The sequence below is a fragment of the Miniopterus schreibersii genome (genome assembly GCF_964146895.1).
Source record: "Miniopterus schreibersii genome assembly, chromosome: 2".
Lineage (NCBI taxonomy): Eukaryota > Metazoa > Chordata > Mammalia > Chiroptera > Miniopteridae > Miniopterus > Miniopterus schreibersii.
Genome location: NC_138102.1, coordinates 438,279 through 459,672, shown reverse-complemented (window position 1 = coordinate 459,672; position 21,394 = coordinate 438,279). Strand labels below are relative to the sequence as shown.

The following is a 21,394-nucleotide window of genomic DNA, read 5'->3' as shown; positions in this document are numbered from 1 at the left end:
ACAGCACAGGGGCAGGTGTCCCCGGATCTTCCCGTCTTGTGGAGACCCCAGCGCGTCTGTGGCGGGAACCTCCCAGGCCAGCCTCTGCCCTCAGCAGACGTGAGTCACAGGCCAGGCGGCCGCAGCGCACTCCGGGCGCCTGGGGGACGGCTGGTGCCCCAATTCTGCTGTTGGGCTGCGGCTCCAGAGCGTCACCCACACGTGCCGGCTCCTCTCCTGTCCCCTGCAGCCCTCGTCCACACCCCTGCACTGAGGTACTGGGGGGCACAGTCGGTCCCGGTGAAGGTCAGGTAAAAACCGAGCCGAATGTTTCACACCCTACACGGACTCGTGAGCACACGGAGGTTCACCATCACTTGTGTCAGGGACAGAGTGTTCGTGGAGACGGGAACGGCACTGAGGCAAGAGCTGACACCTCCTGGGGTCTGTAAACACCGGTTACTTTATTTCACTTTGTTAGATGTCTGCCACCTCTCTCTGCTTCCACAGGAACAGGACGGGCAGGCCGCGGGCGGGGAGGGGCGCACCGCGGCTTAGTCGCCGCAGCAGGGGCCGGATCCTCTGGGTACTGTTAGGGTTTAACTCACATCTTAAGATGCGATAAGTAGGGTTACATGATCAATAAAGTCAGAGCACTGGCAATCACAACACACGATCCTGAGGGTCCCGCGTACGTAACAGCCCCAGGTCCCAAACGATTTCACCACCGACAGACACATGTCCTTCAAAGGTGTTTTCGATAAAAATAAAGTTTTGATTTTAACTGCACACTTGTGACAAGAATAAAATGTTGCGCATCTGTGGGGGGTGTGCAAAGTCCACCCAGGCACAGCGATGATGCCGATGGCCCCTGGGGCTTGACACCGGACAGCTGAGGGAAGCAGGGTGGAGCCCACGGCTGCAGGAGCTTCAGGGCGGCGGCCCAGCAGCTGAGGGCAGGGCCTGCCTCACAGCTGCAGGGAGAGCGGTCACTGCCTGTCTTGAAATCTAGAGAAAACCAACCAAGGAATTGGGGTCTAATTTGGGCACCTGTTGGCAACTCGGTCAATTTGAAAAGGCTCTGAAATCTAGACAATTCTGATTACTAACTATCTTCCTTATTTTGTCAACTGGGCCACACAATGTGAATACATAATTCTTGTTTTATAGCTTCCTTGATAAAAACCTGCAAGCCTTTGGGTCACCCACCCCACATTCGCTCTGCCGGGCGACCTCCAAGGTGGTGGTTCCCACACGGCGTCTTTACACCGCCGCGCCACTAGGTGGCACCGCTTCGCGCCGATCGGAAATCTCACGCCCTGGGAGACTTGAACGATGTACCAGGTCGCCTTCTTTTCTGCCTTCGGGCAATTCTTCTCAGCTGAGAGGACAGCCACCTGTTGAAGGTGTAGCCTGGAAAAATCCCTGCCCACTGGGCCACACTAGCAGGTGGCATTTCTAATAGGAAGTCACTTCAGTCCAGGCAGCCCTCGCAGACCTGGCAGGTGGGGTTCCTGATGACAGCAACAGGTGGGCATGGAAACACAGGAGTCGTAACCCTTCTGCTGGGGAGACACCGCCCTCGTTTGTAGAAAACGCCACATCTGTGCAGCACAGCAAAGCCGAAGGTGAGGAAACCCGGGCTGCCTGTTTTCAGGCACAGCCCTGCCTCCACCCTATTCCTCTCTCAGGACGAGCAGCCCACCCGGGCGAGCTCCCGGGACCATAACAGACAAGGAAACCAGTATGGAAAAGCTTTGTTCCTGAAGGCAAATCACGTCTTAGAGACACTCGGTGGTGACTTGGGAATTAATACTAACAACCACCAAGTCAGTCTCTTAGGAACAGCGCTCCGCGCGCAGGACCCACGGCCCCCTCGCCGTGACGTCAGCACTAGGGGCGCCAGGAGGCCAGCTGTGTGCTCCCCAGAGGCTACTGCCCCTTCCTTGAGGGCACCTGGCCGTTGGCCCTGTGGGGAGCGCTGCTCCGGGGTGGCAGCTGCCCAAAGTTCCAGTCCACGGGGTTGAGCAGCTGCTGTGTCTTCTTATGGGTCCAGTACGGGTTCAGCACCAGCGTGAGGAGGCTCATGCCCAAGAGGAAGAGCGCCAGGTGTGGCGGGTACAGGCTGTGGAGCAGGCCGTCCCAGTGCTGGATGCAGACCCACCACATGTGGTAGGTGAGGACCATGCGGCAGTGGAACATGTGGATCATGAGCCACTGGTTCACCTTCCAGAACAGAGAGTCGGACCAGCCCACCTACAGGGACACAACACAGGCAGTCAGCGCGGCAAGTCCCCAGGAGTGCACAGAGCCACGGCCAGGCAGGGCTCCCTCCCCATCCTGCCCGGGTGAGGCTCGGGGGGAAGGCCCTCAGCGCAGCACCAACGCAGGGGCCCCCTGTGCCGAGCACACTCAGCCTTTCTGCACACTGAGTAGGACCAGAGCTCGCTCAGTAGCACCGGAAGCTGCTGCTGGTCCTGTTGACGGAGCCTCCAGACCTCACCTGGGAGAAAGTCTCAGGAGAGAGACATTCAGGAGGAGACACAGCTCCTGGTCTACGTGCTTTTTGGTACTTTTACCCCGGGAGCCCTTGGACAAAATGAACTTGCCTTAAAATTATTCTAAATTCACATTTAAACTAGTTTCCAACAGTTGTAGCTAAAATTGCAAAGGGAACATGAAGACGGCCCATAGCTCACCCCCTCAGCTCTGACGGCCACGGCTCACTGGCCGCCTTGGTGCTCATGCCACGACCCCCAGGCGGCCTCCCAGAAACACAGGGCGCTGAGTCTCCCTGACTGAGGTCATGATAAAACACGAGAGGCCTGCGCTGAGTCCCAGCTCCTGGCGGATCGGAACCACAGGCTTCCTGTGGACCCTGCACTGAAGGGTGACACAGCCCATACAGCACAGCATCCGGGTTGGAGGGGACAGACCTGGAAGATGGAGGAACTCGGACCAGGAGGGCCCTTGTCCCTCAGACGGTGACATGAGGGGGGAACACAGCCCACACGAGCACCTGCGGCCTCCACCTGTCCCCTCACCTGCAGACAGAGGCCCGCTGGGCTGTCTAGGTTGTGCTCACACTGCACTCAGCTCTCAGCAGGGGTCGTGTCCACCCGGCTTGCTGACCAGCCTGCCACCTGCCTCGCTCTCCCAAGTGCCCAGTTTGGGTGAGAAATAGGTCACTCTGCCAAGCAGCTCCATCACCAGGTCCAAGGGCGGCCAGCGAGGAGGGCATTGAGCTCTGGCACACAGGCTGGCAGTGGCCAGTGAGGCCCAGATTCAGGTGACACAGCACCTGTGTGCCACTGCCCTGGGCCTTTGCTCCACTGGGCAGGTGACTCTGGGTTACAGCCGTGTTTCACAAGCAGCCAAAACTGCACGTGGGCTCCCAAGTGGCCGTGGGCACAGTCCCGGGCACTGCTGGCCCTGGTGATGTAAGAGCAGGACAGGTGCCAGGCAGTGACTGGGCTCTTCTTCTCTACTTCAAATGGAGCAGGCACTTCATGAAAATCTCTGCATGTCCATGTCCGTGGCATCTATAGGGACACGTGACTACTCAACACATTGTTAGTTCTAGGCGTACGAATCATTTGGTATTTGTACACAGATGTTCCTCAACCTACAGTGGGGTCACACCCCGGAAACTCCCCCGAAATTGAAAATGCATTTAACACACCTAACCTACCGATATCATAGCTTAGCCTGGCCCACCTTGAACATGCTCTGAACACGACATCCAAGCACCTGACAGCGAGGTGCCCCGCACCCCCTGAAGCCTAAGCCGCAGACCAGCCGCTTTGTAGAACAGTGACCACAGTGAGTCTAGGGATCAGCTGCCACCATGCGCAGTTACCGTGTGTTGTGATGAGAACTTGTAAGTCACATGACCTAAGTTACATGTTAACTAACTTACTTCACAACTGGAAGTTTGTACCTGTGCCCACCTTCACCCACACTGCCCGCTCCCCACCCCTCCCTCTGGCAAACCCCAATCTGTTCTCGTGTCTAAAGTTTCCTTTTGTAGATTCCACATATAAGTGAGATCGTGTGGTCCTTGTTTTTCTGTGTCTGACTTTCATGTAGCGTAATATTCTCCAGGTCCATCCACGTTGTTGCAAATGGCAGGATTTCCTTCCTTTTATGGCCGAGTAATATTCCATTACACACACACATGCACACATACACGCACACACGCGTATCAGTGGACACTCAGGCTGCTTCCATATCTTGGCTACTCTACATAATGCTGCAGTGAACATGGTGTTCTGAGTTAGTGTTTTTGATTTTTTTAGATAAATACCCAGCTGTGGAATTGCTGGATCCCATGGTAGTTATGGTTTTAATTTTCTGAGGAACCTCCCCACACTGTCCACTGCACCGTCTGCACCCCCAGCAGGGCACAGGCCCCTTCCTCCCCACACGTGCTCTCTTGTGTTTTTGGTAACGGCTGTGCTGACAGGTGGGGTGATGTCCCACTGTGTTCTGGTTTGACTTCCCTGATGACCAGGGGTGGTGAGCATAGCTTTTATGTCTCCCGTGTGCATGTGAAGTGACCTCTAATGCAGAGGAACCGAAGGGTCTTGAGTAAAAGGGACACATTATGCTCTTTGATGGGAAAACGTCAAAAAGACTCTGCAGCTGCCCCCGAGTTCACCTGGAGCTTTAGTCCACTTAAGAGAATACATTCGTACTTTTATCAACTGAACCAATTAACTGATGCTCAACTGGTATAGTAGATACACAGGAACAGACCAGTGGGTCTGGAAAGAGCTGAGAACTGCATGCGCCTTACTCAACAGCAAAACAACAGGCAGAAATAAACGAGGTGGCGCCAGTGCAAACAGCAGGTGAACAGCCCAACGTGCAGACAAGTAAACATGGGGAGCCCACCTGGCGGCCGGGCAGGCAGAGGAGGGCGGACCGTGGGTCTCCCCACCTTACTGAAAAATAATTCTCAAATAGTTACATATCAATGTTTAAAAGAAAACCACAAAAATACGGGGGAAAGCCATGGGGAGACAGTTGCAGAACCCCTGTGTGGGGAGGGGCCTGCCAGGCCCACACCAGGGAGAACTGACAGGCTTCACACACAACAAAGTTTCTGAACAATAAAAGAAAGTTAGAAGGATGCACAGGGAGATATTTGACAGATGACAAAGGCTCCTTTAAAGATTTTACAAATTACCAAAAATAAATCCCACACCAAAAAGGGGAACCTGTGAAAGAAAAAACAAGCAAAGCAACTTGTAAAAGACGTCAACACGGAACAAAGCTCACTCGGCAATAAGAAGAACACTGCGTGTAATCTGTTTATAAGCCACGTCAAATTGCACGTGAGGGGGAAACCCCGGGAACGAGCCATTCCTGTGCCGTGGCCCTACCTAGGCGGCACGGCCGTAGGTGTCGTTTGGCAGTCCCGGTGTCTGCTGACTTGTGGTCACTACATCGAGGGGTGTAAGGAGCAGACACGTGGAGGACCCTCCGTCCGTCCCACACGGACAGCATCCTCACACACTTCGGAGAAAGCAGAAAATGTCCAGCCCGAAGCCGGCTCTCTGGTCACCCCGAGCCTCCCAGCAGCCCCTCCGTCCTGCGGAGCGGGCGGCCAGCAGGGGGCGCTGTCCCCTCCTCCGGCTCCAGAAGCGCCGCGGTCAGGAAAACACACCTGACATTACACAGGATCACCGAGGCCTGGAGAGACGGAGGACGATCACTTCTTTCTTTTTAAAAAACAACTTCTACAAAAAAATTTCAAGATAAGTAATAATCTATTTTCTCAAAACCCAGGACTTAATCTCCCAGCATGTGTGTCCTGTGGGTTTTGGTTGAGGTCCGGTCCCCACAGCTGTCAGCACGTGGGCTGAGCGGCTCTTCCTCCCTCACATGAAACCACAAACGGCCACATGGACAAGGGAAAGAAGGGAGCTGGAGACACACTTCCTGACTCAACTGTGCTACAAAACTACACCAAACAAAACTGCACGTCCCGACAGACAGGCAGACGTGCAGTGAGGCTGAGCCGAGAGCCCAGGAATGAATCCACACACACGGCTGGTCGATAACTGAGTATAAAGGAGACAAGACGGTCGTGGGGAAGGACAGTCCCTTCAGTTACCGGTGCTGGGAAAACCGGACAGCCACATGTCAAAGAACAAAGCTGAGCCCGAACCTCACACCACACACAGCAGTCGTGGATCGAAGGCTTAGATGTAAGACCCAAACTGTAAAACTCCCAGAAGAAAACAGAAAAAAACGTTTCATGAAATTGGTCTTGGCTAGGATTTCGAGTCCATGACACCAAGACCACAGGCAACAGAAACAGACGTCAAGGTTGGGACGACAGGAAAGGAAAGCGTCCTCTCGGCAAAGGGAACAGTAGGCTGAGCAGGACACCCGCAAAGCGGGAGAAAATATTTGCAAATCACTTATCTGATAAGAAAGTAATCAGCATACATAACAAACTCAAAACTCAACAGTAAGAAAGCAAAGAACCTGATAAAAAGGTGGGCTAAGGACTTGAATAGACAGTTTTCCAAAGAACGGCCAATAGTGTCTGAAAAAGTGCTCGGTGCCACCAGTGACCAGGGAAGTCACCTCCGACCACAGGGACCACCCCTCACACCGTAGGTGCTTCGTGGGAAAGACAGACGCGCTGGTGGGATGGGGAGAAGCCGGGCCCCGACTGTTGGTGGGAATGAGAAACGGTGTGGCCACAGTGGGAGACTGTGGGGTTCATTTTCTAAAAACAGAGCTGGGATCTGATCCCGCAGTTCCACTCGTGGCTCCCGGGGGAAGCGGGCTCAGTGGCAGCTGCTCGGGCCTCACTCTGCCGCCACCTCCTGGGCTCTCCTGGCGCATGAGCCCCTGGGAAACGGCCCCGCCAGACCGCTGCAGCTGAGACTGTCGCAGGGTCATTGGCCCGTGTCCATCGTAAAATGGACATTTCTACGTCCACATTTACTTGGGCAGCTGGTAGGATCCAGTGAAGCCCACCCTGGAGCACCCTGGGGACCCAGATCAGGTGCCAGGTGAAGGCCAGGCCACTGTGCCCCGCCAGCTCCCGCCTCCTCGGATGAACCTGGTCAACACTGATCTGTGGCAGGTGAAGTTCTCCACCTATGGACACAACACATTCCACACCGTTGAGGGGACCTCCGTCCAGGAGTCCATCGGGGCTAAAGGGCTTTTCCTAAAAAATGGAGTAATTTTGACTTGGTTAAGAGATTTTAGATGAGACTTTTAGAACCCCAGTGAGGACCGGCGGTTCCCAGGAATGGAGGGAGGGGCGCGGGGAAGGCAGTCAGGAGGCCCCAAGTTCCCTCACACAAGGGGCGTCGGTCTGGAGAGCGGCACACAGCCTCACACCTGCATCAACTGTGAGCGTCGAAACTAGTCAAGAGGCAGGCCCGTGCTACACAGAAAGCAACGTAACGTAAAGTTTAAGATATCTAAGCAGACATATATATCACTTTGACTTTTTTAGAAAGCATTTGAAAGGAAGGAAAAACTATACTTTCTGGGGCTCACAAATGCCACCCAGAGTCAAGATCTGCTGAATCTTCTCTGCTCTGAGGCTGGAAGCCTTAACGATGTGTTTAAAAGCAATAAAATGGAATTCAAACCAAGATGACCTTGTGGCTGACACCGTCTGCAGTCAGTCAGCCTGCTGACGGCTTCACGGCCCACAGAGAGCCCACGACTCGAGCCCACGACACAGGCCCGCAACATGGACACGCACCCATGAGACGCTCTCCCCAGCGGCTCAGCTTCCGCGGAGGGGCAGAAACTGCACGTCCGACAGGCACACTCACCTTCAGGAGCATCCAGGACACGCAGGTGAAGGGCGTGCTCATCTCCAGGAGCAGGGTGGTCATGCCTAGGTAGTGGCCAGCTTGGAGGTTGAACACTAACCCTAGAAACCCCAGGAAGGCAAAGAGGTGGTGGAGAACCAGAAACGGGTCGAAGGTCCGGAAGAGCACGTTGGACAGGTGCAGGGCTGTGTTCTCGAAGAAGAAGAAGCCCGTGGCCGTGGTGATGTGAAACCAGGACCAGCTCTGCTGGGCGTGTGCTTTGTCGGCCTGCAGGATGGGGTCCACCAGTAGTGTCCACAGGCCCGCGGCTGTGCTCTGGACCCCAAACACAGCCCGCGTGGCCGCCAGGTTCCAGAAGACCTTCTCCTTGGCCACCAGGGAACGGTACGTGGCGTTCAGGGAGGAGGAGAGCTGGTGGCACACCACGAAGACGCCCAGGTAGAAGACAAAGCCAGCAACCACCAGCGTCGAGCGGATCTTCCACGAGGCATAGTCCAGGTCAAAGATGCTCTCCGATGTCCCTCTGTCACTCGCGAGGCTCATGGTCCTGTTCTAGGTCACAGGCGCACCGTGGCCAACACAGGGCTCTGGGGCCCCACACTGCGTCCTGTCCAAGAAAGAGTGGGGGCAGCCGTCTCTCGGACCTTCATGTATCCGTCTTCAATCTGAGGAAGAAAAAGATAATTCACTTTATGTTGACTAAGCTGCAGCCAGGACACAACTCCAGGCCAACACATTATAATAAAGAGCATTTTACAGTTATCTACTGGATCCTTAGGCCTATGTGCAGATAGGTGACCACAGCAAGAAGACATTCTCTGTTGGATTTGAGAAAGAAAGTCAAGTGAGCCGTGAGAGGTGCGGCCGAGAACAGGAGGCAGGAGCCGCTCTGAGGCCAGTCGGTCCAGGGCGCCTCCCACCTCATGGAGGCATCGGTCACACGTTCACGTTCCAGGGATGCACACACCAGAATGCAAGCCCGTCACTGCCAGAACCGGGACAAGAACATCGCAGGCGCCCCGTCTGTGGGGCCACGTTTCCGGCACAGGCTACGGGCAGACAGTGGCCAGCCACGCCCGGGTTCAGGTCCCCGCGGCCCCACGGCCAGGCTCCGGCTTCCTCAGTGGAAAGCTGTGTGTGAGCACCAAGGAGGCACCGTGTCCGGGACTGAACGAGGCCTGGCTCACAGAAGGCATTCGCGTGCATCAGCGCGGCCACCCAGATGTCCCCACGGATGGCAGGAAGAGGTTAAGTCCTCGGTCCCGTCTGCTCACCTGCAAACGGTATGGGTTCCACTCTCAGTGTCCCGTCTGCAGAGAGTGCGCTGACCAGGCCGAGAAGGGCGAGGCCACCGTGCACTGCGCCCATCCTCAGACAAAGGGTCAGACACGGCTTCATCCCCAGCAGGGGGAATGCAGGAGGCAGCCGATGGAAGTTTCTCATTGATGTTTCTCTCTCCCTCTCCCTTCCCCCCTCTCTCTTTAAAAAATACCAATAAAAACATTATTTTTTTAAAAATTGGCAACATCGCCCAGTTTTGCTCAGTGATTAGAGCGTCGGCCCGTGGACTGAAGGGACCCGGGTTCGATTCCAGTCAAGGACATGCACCTGGGTTGCAGGCTCGATCCCTGGCCCTGGTCAGGGTGCAAGCAGGAGGCAGCCAATCGATGTCTCTCTCACATCGATGTTTCTCTCTCTCTCCCTTCCACTTCTCTGAAAAGCAATGGAAAAAAAATTCCCAGGTGAGGGTTGGAAAAACAAAAAAAAGACATTTGTACATCCTGATAACTAAAGGCAAGAGCCCCGCAGTCAACTGAAACCACAGAGGCGTTTTCACTGCTGTTCTGGTAAAGTCAGGACTTTAGTGCCGGCCGCCACCCAGGGGGAAGCCAGGCAGCAGTCCTTCTGTGGAGAGTAAGAATAAATATGTACAGAGCAGAGAAATTCCCAGTTATGTGACCTTTGTGTAATAAAAACTTGTTTAAAGTTTTTTAAAAAGGGAGTTACTCTGTACACAGACCAGGTCTGACACCAGATTAAGAGGCTGGCAAGAGCTCTTGGCTCTGGGCGTGGGTGTGTGTGATGTTTTCCTGCACGTTATGATGTCTGACATTTTCAACCCCCCCCCCCCCCCCGGCTGAAGAGACTGCCCCCCAGCCCAGCCGGGAGCACCCCTGGCACTCCTGGGACCTGCCCACCAGCCACGCGGAGCCAGTTCTCCCGGCCCTGCCCTGCACCCAGCAGGCAACACTCCTCACCGGGGTCACCAGAGCCAGGAAACCAGGGACCATACCTGCAGCCCAAAGCCCCCAGGGCTGTTCAGTCTGCCAACCTCAAGGGTCCCCTGCCCTGTCTGCGTTTCCAGGGAAAGCCCAGTAAAGGGCGTGGCCTCACTCCTGCCTCTCGAGCCCGAGCTCCCCCTGTGGTCTGCTGCCGTCCTGCCTGGGACCTGAGGGTGCAATGAACTGTCTCCCTGTGGCTGTGCCCCACTGACCATCCCACAGAGGAACGCAGAGCAGCCTGCTTGTGCAACGTGCCACCTCCCAACCCCCGGGTGGCACCACATCCCAACCCCCCGGGTGAGCACTGGGTGTGCATAGGGGAGGCGACCTCCAGGGAAGTGAATGTGGGAGGGAGACGGGCTCTCCGCACGCATGGGGTAGAGAGGAAGCCTCACCACTGAGAGAGGGCCCCCCAGGACCCCTTAGAGGGCTGCCCTGCTCAAGACTGTAGACTAAGCTCAATACGGGCTCCTCCTAAAGTTTCTTGTTCTCTTCCCCAAGCTGGTCATGAGGTTGGGCTAGTTCCCATTTCGCCACGATTACATTAATACGCTCTTGGCCAAGCCACCGGCTTCTGTGGAGCCTCTGCCTTCGAGTAGGGGAGGCCCTGTGGCCGGAGAGCTGACCAAACAAAGAACTAAGTCTGCCCACGGAAGGGCTCAGTACAGGAAGGCTCGGTCCGGGTGGGCGGGCTCCAGGAACCGGGACCAAAGGATCAAGAATAGTCCGTCTCCGTGGGCTTGGATCTTGGTTGTGCTATTTAGGAGCTAAGATAACAAGTTTCTCACCACACTGGGCCCAAGTGTCTGCCCGAGGGAATGAAAGTATAAACACAGGCCGCCAGCGGGGTACTGGTCACCCATATGAAGCACCTGCTATGTGCCAGGTGCATTCAACTAGGTCATTTTATCTCTATAAACACGCAATACCATGTTTCCATTTACACACAGAGCTCAGGCTCTTATTTGCGCCAAATCAAAAAGCTCTTTCCGTGGGGGTGTGGACTGTGGTACGATGGGGACCGCGGAGCCCTCTCCTGGTGCCCACTGAACCCCGGGAGAGGTGCTGTCTTCCCTGTGTTCTCCAGGCCTGTGGAATGTGCCCATGGGCCACCTCCAGGCATTCTGCCTTCATGCCCTGGACTGGGGACCAGGTTTGGGTGTTTTTTGGGTGCCCAGGTGCCCCTAGGCTGGTGCAAAATCCCTGAACTGGCAGAACCTCCAGTCGTGCCCTAGATGTTGAATCCTATGACCCGAATGGGGATGATTCCGTCTCTCCCTTCCTCCAGGCCAGCATAACTGAAAGATGGTGCGTAAGGGTCTTTCTCTGTGCTTCAGGTTGCTCTCGATGTGAGCTGGGCGCCAAAGCAAACCCAAACCCTGACCATCCTGCAGAGAACCGGGGAAACGGGCCTCCACCAGCCCCTCTTTCCCATCTCCCCTCCTGACCCCCCCAGCTCCCCATCCTGCAGAATAAGACAGTAGGGCCCTGAGGGTGAGAGCAGAGGGTCTGGGGGGTCTGGGGGTCTGAGCATACCGCCTGCTGGGTGAGGGAACTGGAAGAGCAGAGGCTGCAAAGCAAGGAACCACTGACCAAGGCTCCCGGGAACAGGGACCCCAGTGACCGAACCATGAGCTCGACGGTCTGATGGTGCGACACCTGAGACAAGGCCAGGAGGGACAGGGACAGGGTGCAGTGACAAGGCCCAAATAAGGAGCGCCAGGGAGGGCAGCGGGACCCGGTGCCAGCCCTCCAGGCGAGTGGCAGAACTGGCTCCAAGGACTCAGAAACCCAGGAAAAACCACCGTCCTTCCAAATTTATACCACTGGAAACCCCGAGATTGGCTTCCAGGTCCTCAAGCCTTGTAGGTACCTTTCTGAAGATGGTGTCACATCTAAAGAACTGCAGACAGCCCGGCCGGGCGTGGCTCAGCGGTTGAGCACCGACCCAGGATCCAGGCGATCGGGGTTCGATTCCCGGTCAGGGCACATGCCCAGGTTGCGGCTCGATTCCCCAGTCGGGGGCAGGCAGGAGGCAGCCGATCCATGACCCTCTCATCATTGATGTTTCTCTCTCTCTCCCTCTCCCTTCCTCTCTATGAAATCAATAAAGACATATTTAAAAATTTTTAAAAAATAAAGAACTGCAGGCAGCTTAGGGTGAAAGAGACACAGGGAGCAGAGCTGAGGACACACCCTCTGGGCTGGGCAGGGTGCTGCCAATTAGACAACTGGGAACAACTTGCTATAAATACTTGTTACCTCTTCAAATTCTGAAACTGCTCCCGAGCTCTGATCCTTCCTCAAAACCTCCTGCATCTGTTCCTGCACAGCTGCACACACAGCTGCACACCCTGCGTCTCCGGGCAAACTGGTGCTGTGCTGCGGGTCTCTCTGGGCCTGGTTAGCACCCCTGCCGGGGGTGCACGCGCCAGGTGAAGCACCCGAGCCACCAGGGAACAAGGCCAGGAGGCACGGATCTGCAGCCCCCCGGCCCTCCAGGGACACGGCTGCCCCTCTGCACCGCCCAGTGCTGCTGGGACCCGCGTCCCAGGATCGCACCCACGGAAGTGCAGCTGGGTCATTCTGAAAAGACCAAGCTCCACGTCTTCCTCTTACCGGCTACTTGCCCCAACCACATCCCTCTCATCTTAAATGACACAGGGGACACGGGTCACCTCCATGCCCACCTCACCTGAAGACCCAGACTTACGGGCTTCCGCGTGGTGCCTGAAGCCTGAGGGTCATGCAGAGTGGAAGTCACCGCTCCCTTCCCAGGAACACTGGGGACCCAGCAGCAGGGCCTCACCTTGTTCTTCCCGTGCCAAGACTGCAAAGCCCACGCACGGAGCCCCTTCCCTCAGCAGCTGAGGAGCCACAGCGGAGAGGGAAGTGAAAATGGCGGGGGGAGAAAATCCCGTCCCGGACTCCCCGCAGGCCTTCGTTTTCTGTGGGAGGTTTCTATCTACAAACCTCATTCCATTCTTTCTGTCGTGAGGTTTGGCGGCTTAAGTGGTTCTACTGCACTGGGCCAGGCATTTTTACGTTAGTGTTAGTTCTAGTGCCGCAGTGTGACAGGCAGCTGGGTCTCCAGGACGGGACGCGGCCACCGGGACCCTTCCGCTTGGTCTGACACACGCCTAGGAGTTCACCGGGGGCACTATCGCTATGGATACCAGCATTTTAAGTACGGTTAATACAACTGATTCCAAACTTGGAAATGAAGCCAAAAACAGGAAAGAAGGTCGTGTGCTTTATGTCCCACTAGGCTATTGTGTAACAACCCCCACGGATCATCTGACTTGCTGGGGGACGGCTGACGCCATCTCCCGGGGAGGGGGGCCCAGACAGTCTGTGAGTTACCGAGGGGGCGATGAGGAGACCCCGGCTCTTGTCTTCTTGAGGGAAAGATTTCAATCAAGAGACAAAGTTTAGAAAAGAAAGCAAGAATTTATCGACTGCAGCTGAAATATACTTAGGTCAGTGAAACTAGGAAGGACATAAGAAGCAACAGGAGGGCCTGGGCTGGGCTGCTCTGGGAAGTCAGAGAAAAGGGGGGAAAGGGGGGCTTGGGAGGCAGGTTCAGGGGGTTGGCCCAGGACAAGCTGCCTATTGCTCCCCTGCTTGCAAGTCTCATGGGGTCTCTTAGAGGTTAGGGGACACGTGGCTGGGGGGGGGAGTGAATGGTACTCGAGTGCTCCCTGGAGGAGAGGGCACTGGGACCTTCATTTCCAGGGGTTTTAAAGGCTGGGTGAGGTCTTAGGGGCCGGTCGATAGAATATTTGGTACGTCCGCTATTTGCTGATGCACCAAAATGAGGTTTATTCTCTTAACTGCATTTCTCCTTGGGTGTGGTTAGCAAACGGCACTAATTGGATTTCTGTTATCTGTCGTCCCCCCCCCCCCCCCCCCCCCGGGGGATTTAAGCTATTTACCCTCTTGCTGGGGCAGAAAAGTGAAAACCATTTACTGTGTTCTTGGTTTAGGGAAGATAGGATTTACTAGATGGTTGCAAACAGCTGTTTAACTGTCTTAGTTTCCCTATTCTGCTGGTCCTGGAATTTTCCTGGCCTTTACTATGCTGTGGAGTCAGAGATTGACCTATGTGTGCAACACTGACAAGGTGCCACAATTTCCTTCCCACCCAGGAGAAGAGGGAACCCCCGCAGGCTGCTCCCCTGGGCCCGCGTTGCATCTAACCCAGCCCTCATCTCAGCATTTCTCTCATTCACTCTCTCTCTCTCTGTTTTGTTAATTCTCACAAGAGGATATTTTTTCCATTGATTTTTTTTTTTTTTTTACTGGGAGGGGGAGGGGGAGAGAGAGAGAAACTTCAATGCGAGAGACACATTGATTGGTTGCCACCTGCACACACCCTGACCCGCAAACCAGGTAGGTGCCCTTGACCTGGAATGGAACCTGCCACCCTCTGGTGCGCCAGCGGACACTAACCGCTGAGCCAAGGGCCAGGGCTCCTTCTCTTTGGAAGGACCTGCTCTGCCATCCTTCATCCAGGAGCCAAATGTAATCTGACAGCAGCTCACTGTTGGCCTAGACATTATGTTTCCAACATCCCCAGAATCAAACTTTAGCAGCTTGTAACAAAATTTCTTCCCAAATCAAAAGATACATGCTCGGCGAACAGAATTCAGAAAACAAAAACAAGGCTAAAAACAAACATAAGATCCTGTAACCCTCCTACCCAGCTCAAAGCAGTATTACTGTTTTTTGGTGCCTGCCGGGTCCATTGTTTTACTAAACACGAACTTTAACTTTTTTCATAAAAAGGGTCGAGCGTGTGCGCCGCCTGGACCCCGTCCAGGACCCGTCCCGCGCCCGCGCTCCTGGGGTGCAGGGCTCCCCTGGGCCGGGCCCGGCGGAGGCCGGGCCGTCGTTTCTCACCGGTGCCCGGGTCGGTCGTCGCTTTCTCACCGCCACACACGTTCCGCAGCCACCGTCTAACGTCTCCGAGACCGGACGCCCTGTCGGTCTGCATTTTAGCTCCAAAGGTTCGGGACACGAGATGCGCAGCGAGAACTCCCCGAGCCGCAGTTTCCCTAAGGGGAGCTGGGGCTGCCCCACCGGGGGCGAGGGGCCGAGACTGTCCCTCCGCCCAGCACGCGGCCGCTCCGGGGGGCCCAGCCCCGGGCACCCCGGACCCAGACCCCGCGGCCCGGAGCCCCATGATCCGGACCTTTCGACCCCGGCCCCCCGGACCCCCGCCCCTCTGCAGACCAGCGGCCGTGCGCCCCAGGAGAGGCCGCGGCTCGCGCAGGACGGGGTCCGCCTGCGTTGCGCCCCCAGATCGCGGGGCTCGCGGGGCAGGAGGAGCGCCCGACGGGGCCCCGGCGCGAACCACTCTCACCCCCGCCGCCCCGCGCGCCCCGACCCCGGACCCCGCGCGCCCGGCCTCACCTGCCCGGCGCCCCCTCACGCGCGCGCCTCCGCAGACCGACGCCGTCTGCACGACTGCGGCCCGCGCCCCGCACCTGTCAACAGCCCCGGCCCCCGCCCCGCCCTCGCCGACGGCCGCCATCCCGACCCGGCGCGGAGGCGGACGCGCAGGCGCAGCACCGGGGGCGGGGCCGGGCGCTACCACCGAGCGGGCGGGGGTGCGGGCCGAACCACCGAGGGGGCGCGGGGGGTGCGGGCGGCGGGGCCGCCGGAGGGGTGGCGGGGCGGCGGGGGCGGGGCTGGGGGTGCGCCGGCCTCGGGTCCCAGCCTCTCTCCAGAGCGCACAGCCCGGCCCGGGCGGACCAGCGGGAACGCGGGGCTCGCGTGCACAGGCTCCTCCGGGGCCCCCCAGGAGCGCGGCCCCGGGAGGCCTCCGCTCACCGCCCCCACCCAGGGCTGGGGCAGACCTGCTGACACCCCAGTGACACCCCTGAGCTCCCCGGGAGTTCCCCAGGCCCCCTGGAGCCCGCGGCGGCGCTGCACCCGGGCTGCGCTGGCCTCGTGGGGACCTGGGTCCCAGCTGGTGGAACCCGCAGCCCCGGGTAAACGCAGGGGCAACCCCGGCCGCCAAGTCCTGGAAGCATCTGACCTTCAAAGCGCGAGTTTCACTTCCCCAGGACCCTGTGACCTCCGGCACACGATCCCGTCTCCCAGGCCCCGCTTCTGCGCTGCCGGGCGAGGGCGCAGCCTGCCCGCCCCGCGGCCGCGCGTGCGGGGCCCCCGGGAGAATCGCAGAGCCCGGCGGGCGGCGGTCCCGAGCGTGTCCCGCGGACCCCGGTCCCTCTCGGGCAGGACCCGGGCGCGGGGCCCCGCCTCCGCCGGCCTGTGGTCCCAGGCTCCCAGGCGCGTCCCCTCACCCCCACGCACGGGTCCGCACCGCCGTCCCCGAGTCCCCACCGGGCCTCTCGGAATCCGCACGCACCCGTGGAGCGCGCCAGGCGCCCACTCGGAGCACGGCCCACGCGGGGCGGCAGCCCCGTCAGCGCGCGTGGCTTTTTTAAAAGGACTTAATTGTGAGTTAAGGTCGTGAAACAGCTTTATAAACTGTGAGCCAGGTTGACAAGGACAGTTGTCCCCGTTCCCCATGAGGAGAGGTCTGGAGTGGGAGGCAGGGGCGGAGGTTTACTGGCTTGTCCCCCCCCCCTCCCTGCCAACAGAGGGTGGGGGTGAGGCCCTGGAGGCCTGGCAGCCTGGCAGCCTGGCACGGGCTGGGCTGTGATGGGCAGTGTGGAAGGCCAGGCCGGGGAGAGCGGGGAGCCTCACCCCTTTGCAGAGAAAACGTGGTTTTGGAGTCAGATGGGGCTCAGGCCCTGAGGCAGGACCTGGGCGATGACCCCGGGCAGCTGGACCTGGGTCAGCGCTCAGGCTTTCTGGGCCCTTCCCAGTTGAGGCGCAGACGCCCCACTGGCCTGGGGGGGGGGGGGCTGCGTCACTGAGCAGAGCCCTGGCCCAGGGAATGCCGCCCTGAAGTCTCTCTTCTCTTTAAGGCAATCACCACCCCTGGGCATTTTATAGTTTTCTGTCTTCGTTTTAGTCACTTATTTTTTTGTCTTCTGATTTTAAAATGTAAGGTGTGTGAGAGTCCCACTTGGTTTTGTTCAGTCGTCCGCCCCCTGAGTCCCTGTGCTAAGGAGACAGCCCCACGTACCCCTGGGGACCAATACACATGACCCTCCTCTGCCCCTCCTGCACCCACCCCCCGGGGCCTCCTGGGGCGGCAAACAGTTCACTGAACTGACTTTAAAATGTGCCAGCCCCTGAGGCCGTGTTTTGTGCTCCCCTCCCTGAGATGTGGTGAAGATAGCCAGGTCTTGCCTGCCTCTGGGGAAGCTGCAGAGACGGGATAAGAGGTTTAACTTGTGAACGCCCTTTGCCCTTCGAAAGTGAAGTGTCAGAAAATGACTGTATCTCCCCAGCACCTGGGGAAGAGGCTCACCTTCACCCGGAGATGAGCTGTTTCTCCCGTGACTCCCTGAGGCTGAGCTTGCACCTTGACCCTAAGGATTGTAGGAACCTGAGGTGGGAACGTAAGAAGCCGGGAAAATTCCTTGGCAAGTGGAATGGGGAAACTGAGGCAGGCAGCTGAACAAACTGGCCTCCCAAGATAAAGAAGGTCTCCGGGGCAGAAAGCTCTGGGTGCCTAGCAACGGGCAAAAGTGGCACCGACCTCACCCCCAGGCTGGCCTTTCCTCTCTTAGCACATCACTGGTTTCCCATCCCCCTGACCTTTCCTCCCTGGAGACCATCACACCTGGGCCTCGGTTGTAATTCAGCACCAGGCCCAAAAGAGCAGCAAAATCAGGTGGAGGAGGCCAGGACCAGCTGCAACCACTCTGGCACTGACCAGTCAGTGGAGACTATGACCCTGACTGGACACCTGGAAAAACGATGAAGCCTCCCCTAAGATCTCCCCGTAAAGGTCCCAGCCTGAGTTCTTGCTCCAGGGAGCAGGCCCATGCCTCCCCCACCCCCGCATCTCCTAAACAATAAGGGACCCCAGAACACTTGCAACCGGGGAGCAATGGGCAGCAGCAGCTCATCCGGGGCTACCCCCCTGAACCTGTCCCCAAGGTTCCTTTTCTCTGACTCTGCAGAGAGCTGACAGCAGCCCCACCCTGGCTCACTTCTTTCCCATGAGTTTTCTAGAAAGCCAAACAGCCCTGCCTAGGCTCTCTCCTGGCTCTGTCCTAGGTCCTTCCTTGTTTCACTGTCCCAGCTTTAACGAACATACCCTCAAAATCACCTGGGCTCGTTTTGTGACATATTTCCTGCACAAGGTCAAGAGCCCACGTACTATAGGCCATGGAGGCAGACCCGCTCTGGGCCTATCCCCTTCCCGGTGACAAACGCTCAGAATGACACTGTGCCAGCAGTGGTCACAGTTCCCGTCCATTCTCACTCTCCGTGCAGGGCTGCCACAGGTCTGCCCACAAACAAGGAGCTGAGCTGAGAAGAACCAGTAACTGGTTCCGTCGGACACGTGGTGCCCTCTCAGCCTGGATGAAAATACTCAAGGGTTGTCTCTGCTCTCTGCCATCTTTAAAGCACAGCAATGAAAACAATCATCGTAAAAAAAACACAGGTGTCGCTGGTTGGTGAGAACCCAGGTGGAAATGAGAAGCCTGACTCCTGCTTGTCTCCAGGGAGGCACCAGGTGTCTGACCTGGCCACCGTCTCCTCCATCCCTCCACCACGGCTCTCACCGCCTCCTCCTCCAGCCCTTTCGGTAAGTGCGCACCTCACAGGTGGCTCTGGCACTCTTTCAGGCACTCTTACCCCTCTTTCATAGACAAGTCACCAAGGTAAGGGCTGGTAAGCAACTGTCCAGCTCCCCACCCCTGCAGAAGAAGCTGAGCTTCCAAACACAACCCCACGAGGGCCTCGGACAAAGATGACTGAAGTGGACTTTTTAGCGGAGGTGGCGAGGGAGTTTTAACATTCTATTTTTTCCTGACCATATCAGTCATGCATGCTCATTGTTTGCTGAATCAAGAAAAAGACACATTTTTAAAAGTCATTAGCAGAAGTGTGGCAAGATTTCTTCTCCTCTGCCCCATTTCTTTCTAAGAACTAAGCAGATTACTGAGTCCCAGAGAGGGAGGAAAGGGTGTCACTGGGCAGAGAGCATCCTTCCTGGGATGGGCATTCCTCTCACTGTTCTTCCAGAAAACAGACTGAAGCAGAGGACCAAGTTCACACTCAGGGGACAAGGGATCAGAAACGCTGCATTCCCTGCTGTCAGGCCCCCACCAGCCCTGCCTGAGAACTCCCCGCCCCGACCCTGACCCCACTCCAGCTGGCCCCTCAGCCTCCAGGCCCAACCCTGGCCCTGAACTTTTGGGGCTAGTCCCCCACCCTGGATATCTACCTGATCAAACCCCGAATCCCCCACCCCCATGCTATTACGCTTCTTAAGAATGCTGCCGGGTTGGTCTGGCAAGCATGCCCCTGGCCTCAATGTTTGTTCCTAGCAATTAGCCAGTCACTCGGCCCTCCAAGCACACCAGCTGCTGGGCTGTGGATCCCTGCTGGCGCTCACTGTATTCTCTCCCGACTGTTCACCTCTGTGTGGCCCCCTGAATAAAGTCTACCTTATAGTTCTTTTTTTTTTTTTTTTTTAATATATCTTTATTGATTTCAGAAAGAGGAAGGGAGAGGGAGAGAGAGATAGAAACATCAATGATGAGGGAGTCATTGATCGGCTGCCTCCTGCACACACCCGACTGGGGATCGAGCCCACAACCCAGGCATGTGATCTCCTAGATCCTAGGCCAACGCTCAGCCACTGAGCCATGTCATGAATCATATTTTCTTTAACAACTGTGTCAAGATTACAGCTGTTTAGAAAGAAACATAGTTGTCAGAAAAATGTATCTTCTCAGAATCATTCTTGCTTAAGTGAGTTCATTGTGTCCATTTTTTTTTTTTTTTTTTTAAAGCCTATTCTGAACCACAAAGCATGGGGCCTCTAAGATTCTTAGGATGTGGGGAAGGGCTCTGAGCTGGGCTCTTGACATTCTCTTTCCTGCTAGGGTTTTACTGCTACTGGCTTGGTGACCTCACCAAGGGTTGATGAACCTCTCTGAGCCACAAACATAAAATGATGAGATTGGTCTCTAGAGTCTCTTCCAGCATCAAAGCTCTCTGATCTCCGGGTACTCTGGGCTCAAAGTGACCACCTTGGCCAAAGTTTCCACTAGTGGCCGTAATTATGTGGGAACAGGAAGAATCTTTGAATCTCTGTGGGCCTTATTAGCATAACAACCAGCCTTGATAAAATTATGTTGGCTCAAGGGCCACAAAACCCAAGGTCACCTGGCCCAGCTCCTCCTGGGGGCTGTCTGACCGTCCGGTTTTCACAGCTGGTGGGGGTGGAGCTGGAGATGCTGCCAGTGTGTCAGAAGCCAGGCTGTGCCCACAACAAAGAAAGGTCTGCTGTGAGGAGGCAGAGAAACCCTTGTGGAGCAAAAAGACTCCCTCCCAATCACAACCTAAAGTTCCAGGGAGAGGCCACGCTCTGAGCAGGCTTCCCCCCCAAACAGGCCGGTCCGGTTCCGTCTCCACAATGGACCAAGTGGCATCCAAGTGACCTGAAGCACAACTTGGAGAAATGCCTGACTCATTCCACAGAAACGGCACCCTCACCCTTGGTTCATTCCTCGGCCCTGTCACTATTTTGGGAGAAATACAGGCTCAAAACAGACCCTTCTGCCGAGCACAGCACATAGTGAGAACCCTGAATCACACACAGCCGCGCGTGAAGAACAATGAAATGTTGTGAGGTACAACGTCATGTGGAAGGTGCAAGGTGGTAGGTCCTACAGGAACACACTGGGTCGGCAGATTTGCGAAACTGCCAAAGAAAAACTTACCTGAGAGCTCCCTTTCCAGTTTTCCTCCCGAGCAACCGCAAGGAGTTCAGATTTCAAGACAGGACGTGAAACTTCAGATCAGCTCCCCAGGAACCACAGGCAGCAGCCAGGAAACATTTCCAGTCCTCATTCTGGCCCTTTAACGAAACTCAGTGAAGACAGTCACCGAGGAGCTGGACTCCGATGCCCAGTAGCTCCCCGAGGTGGGAGGGACCCAGCACCCAGACTTCCCTCTCCTCCCCACCGGTGGCTGGAGCTTACTCAGGTGTAATAATCACTGGGTAGGCATCCAGGGCATTGCAAGCCAGGTCTGACTCACGCCACACGAGCAGGGTGAGGCACCCTGTTCCGCAGGAGGCCCACGGGCTCTGATGTCCGCCGTCACACCGGATGTGAGGCAGGTGAGATGCACCCTGTTACCACCCAGGGGTAGACCTGTGACTGCACAAGTCGTTAGAGCTCGAGAGGTGGAGAGACCACCAGGCGAGAC

At 56.7% G+C, this 21,394-nt stretch overlaps 1 protein-coding gene across 4 annotated transcripts; it reads right to left on the bottom strand.

The window, feature by feature from the left end:
• Nucleotides 1-423: 423 nt before the first annotated feature.
• On the bottom strand, nucleotides 424-21,018 carry CLN8 (CLN8 transmembrane ER and ERGIC protein). 4 transcript variants are annotated; one of them, XM_081129173.1, is made up of 3 exons: nucleotides 20,905-21,018; nucleotides 7,797-8,461; nucleotides 424-2,235 (listed from the first exon to the last, which is right to left on the bottom strand). In XM_081129173.1, the coding sequence occupies exons 2-3, from the start codon at nucleotides 8,337-8,339 to the stop codon at nucleotides 1,912-1,914; spliced, it is 867 nt and encodes a 288-aa protein (XP_080985299.1). In that variant the 5' UTR covers nucleotides 8,340-8,461; nucleotides 20,905-21,018; the 3' UTR covers nucleotides 424-1,911. The 4 variants fall into 4 exon arrangements, with proteins under 4 accessions (XP_080985299.1, XP_080985298.1, XP_080985296.1 ...); XM_081129172.1 differs by lacking the exon at nucleotides 20,905-21,018 and adding an exon at nucleotides 16,122-16,387; XM_081129170.1 differs by lacking the exon at nucleotides 20,905-21,018 and adding an exon at nucleotides 15,494-15,637.
• Nucleotides 21,019-21,394: the final 376 nt, after the last annotated feature.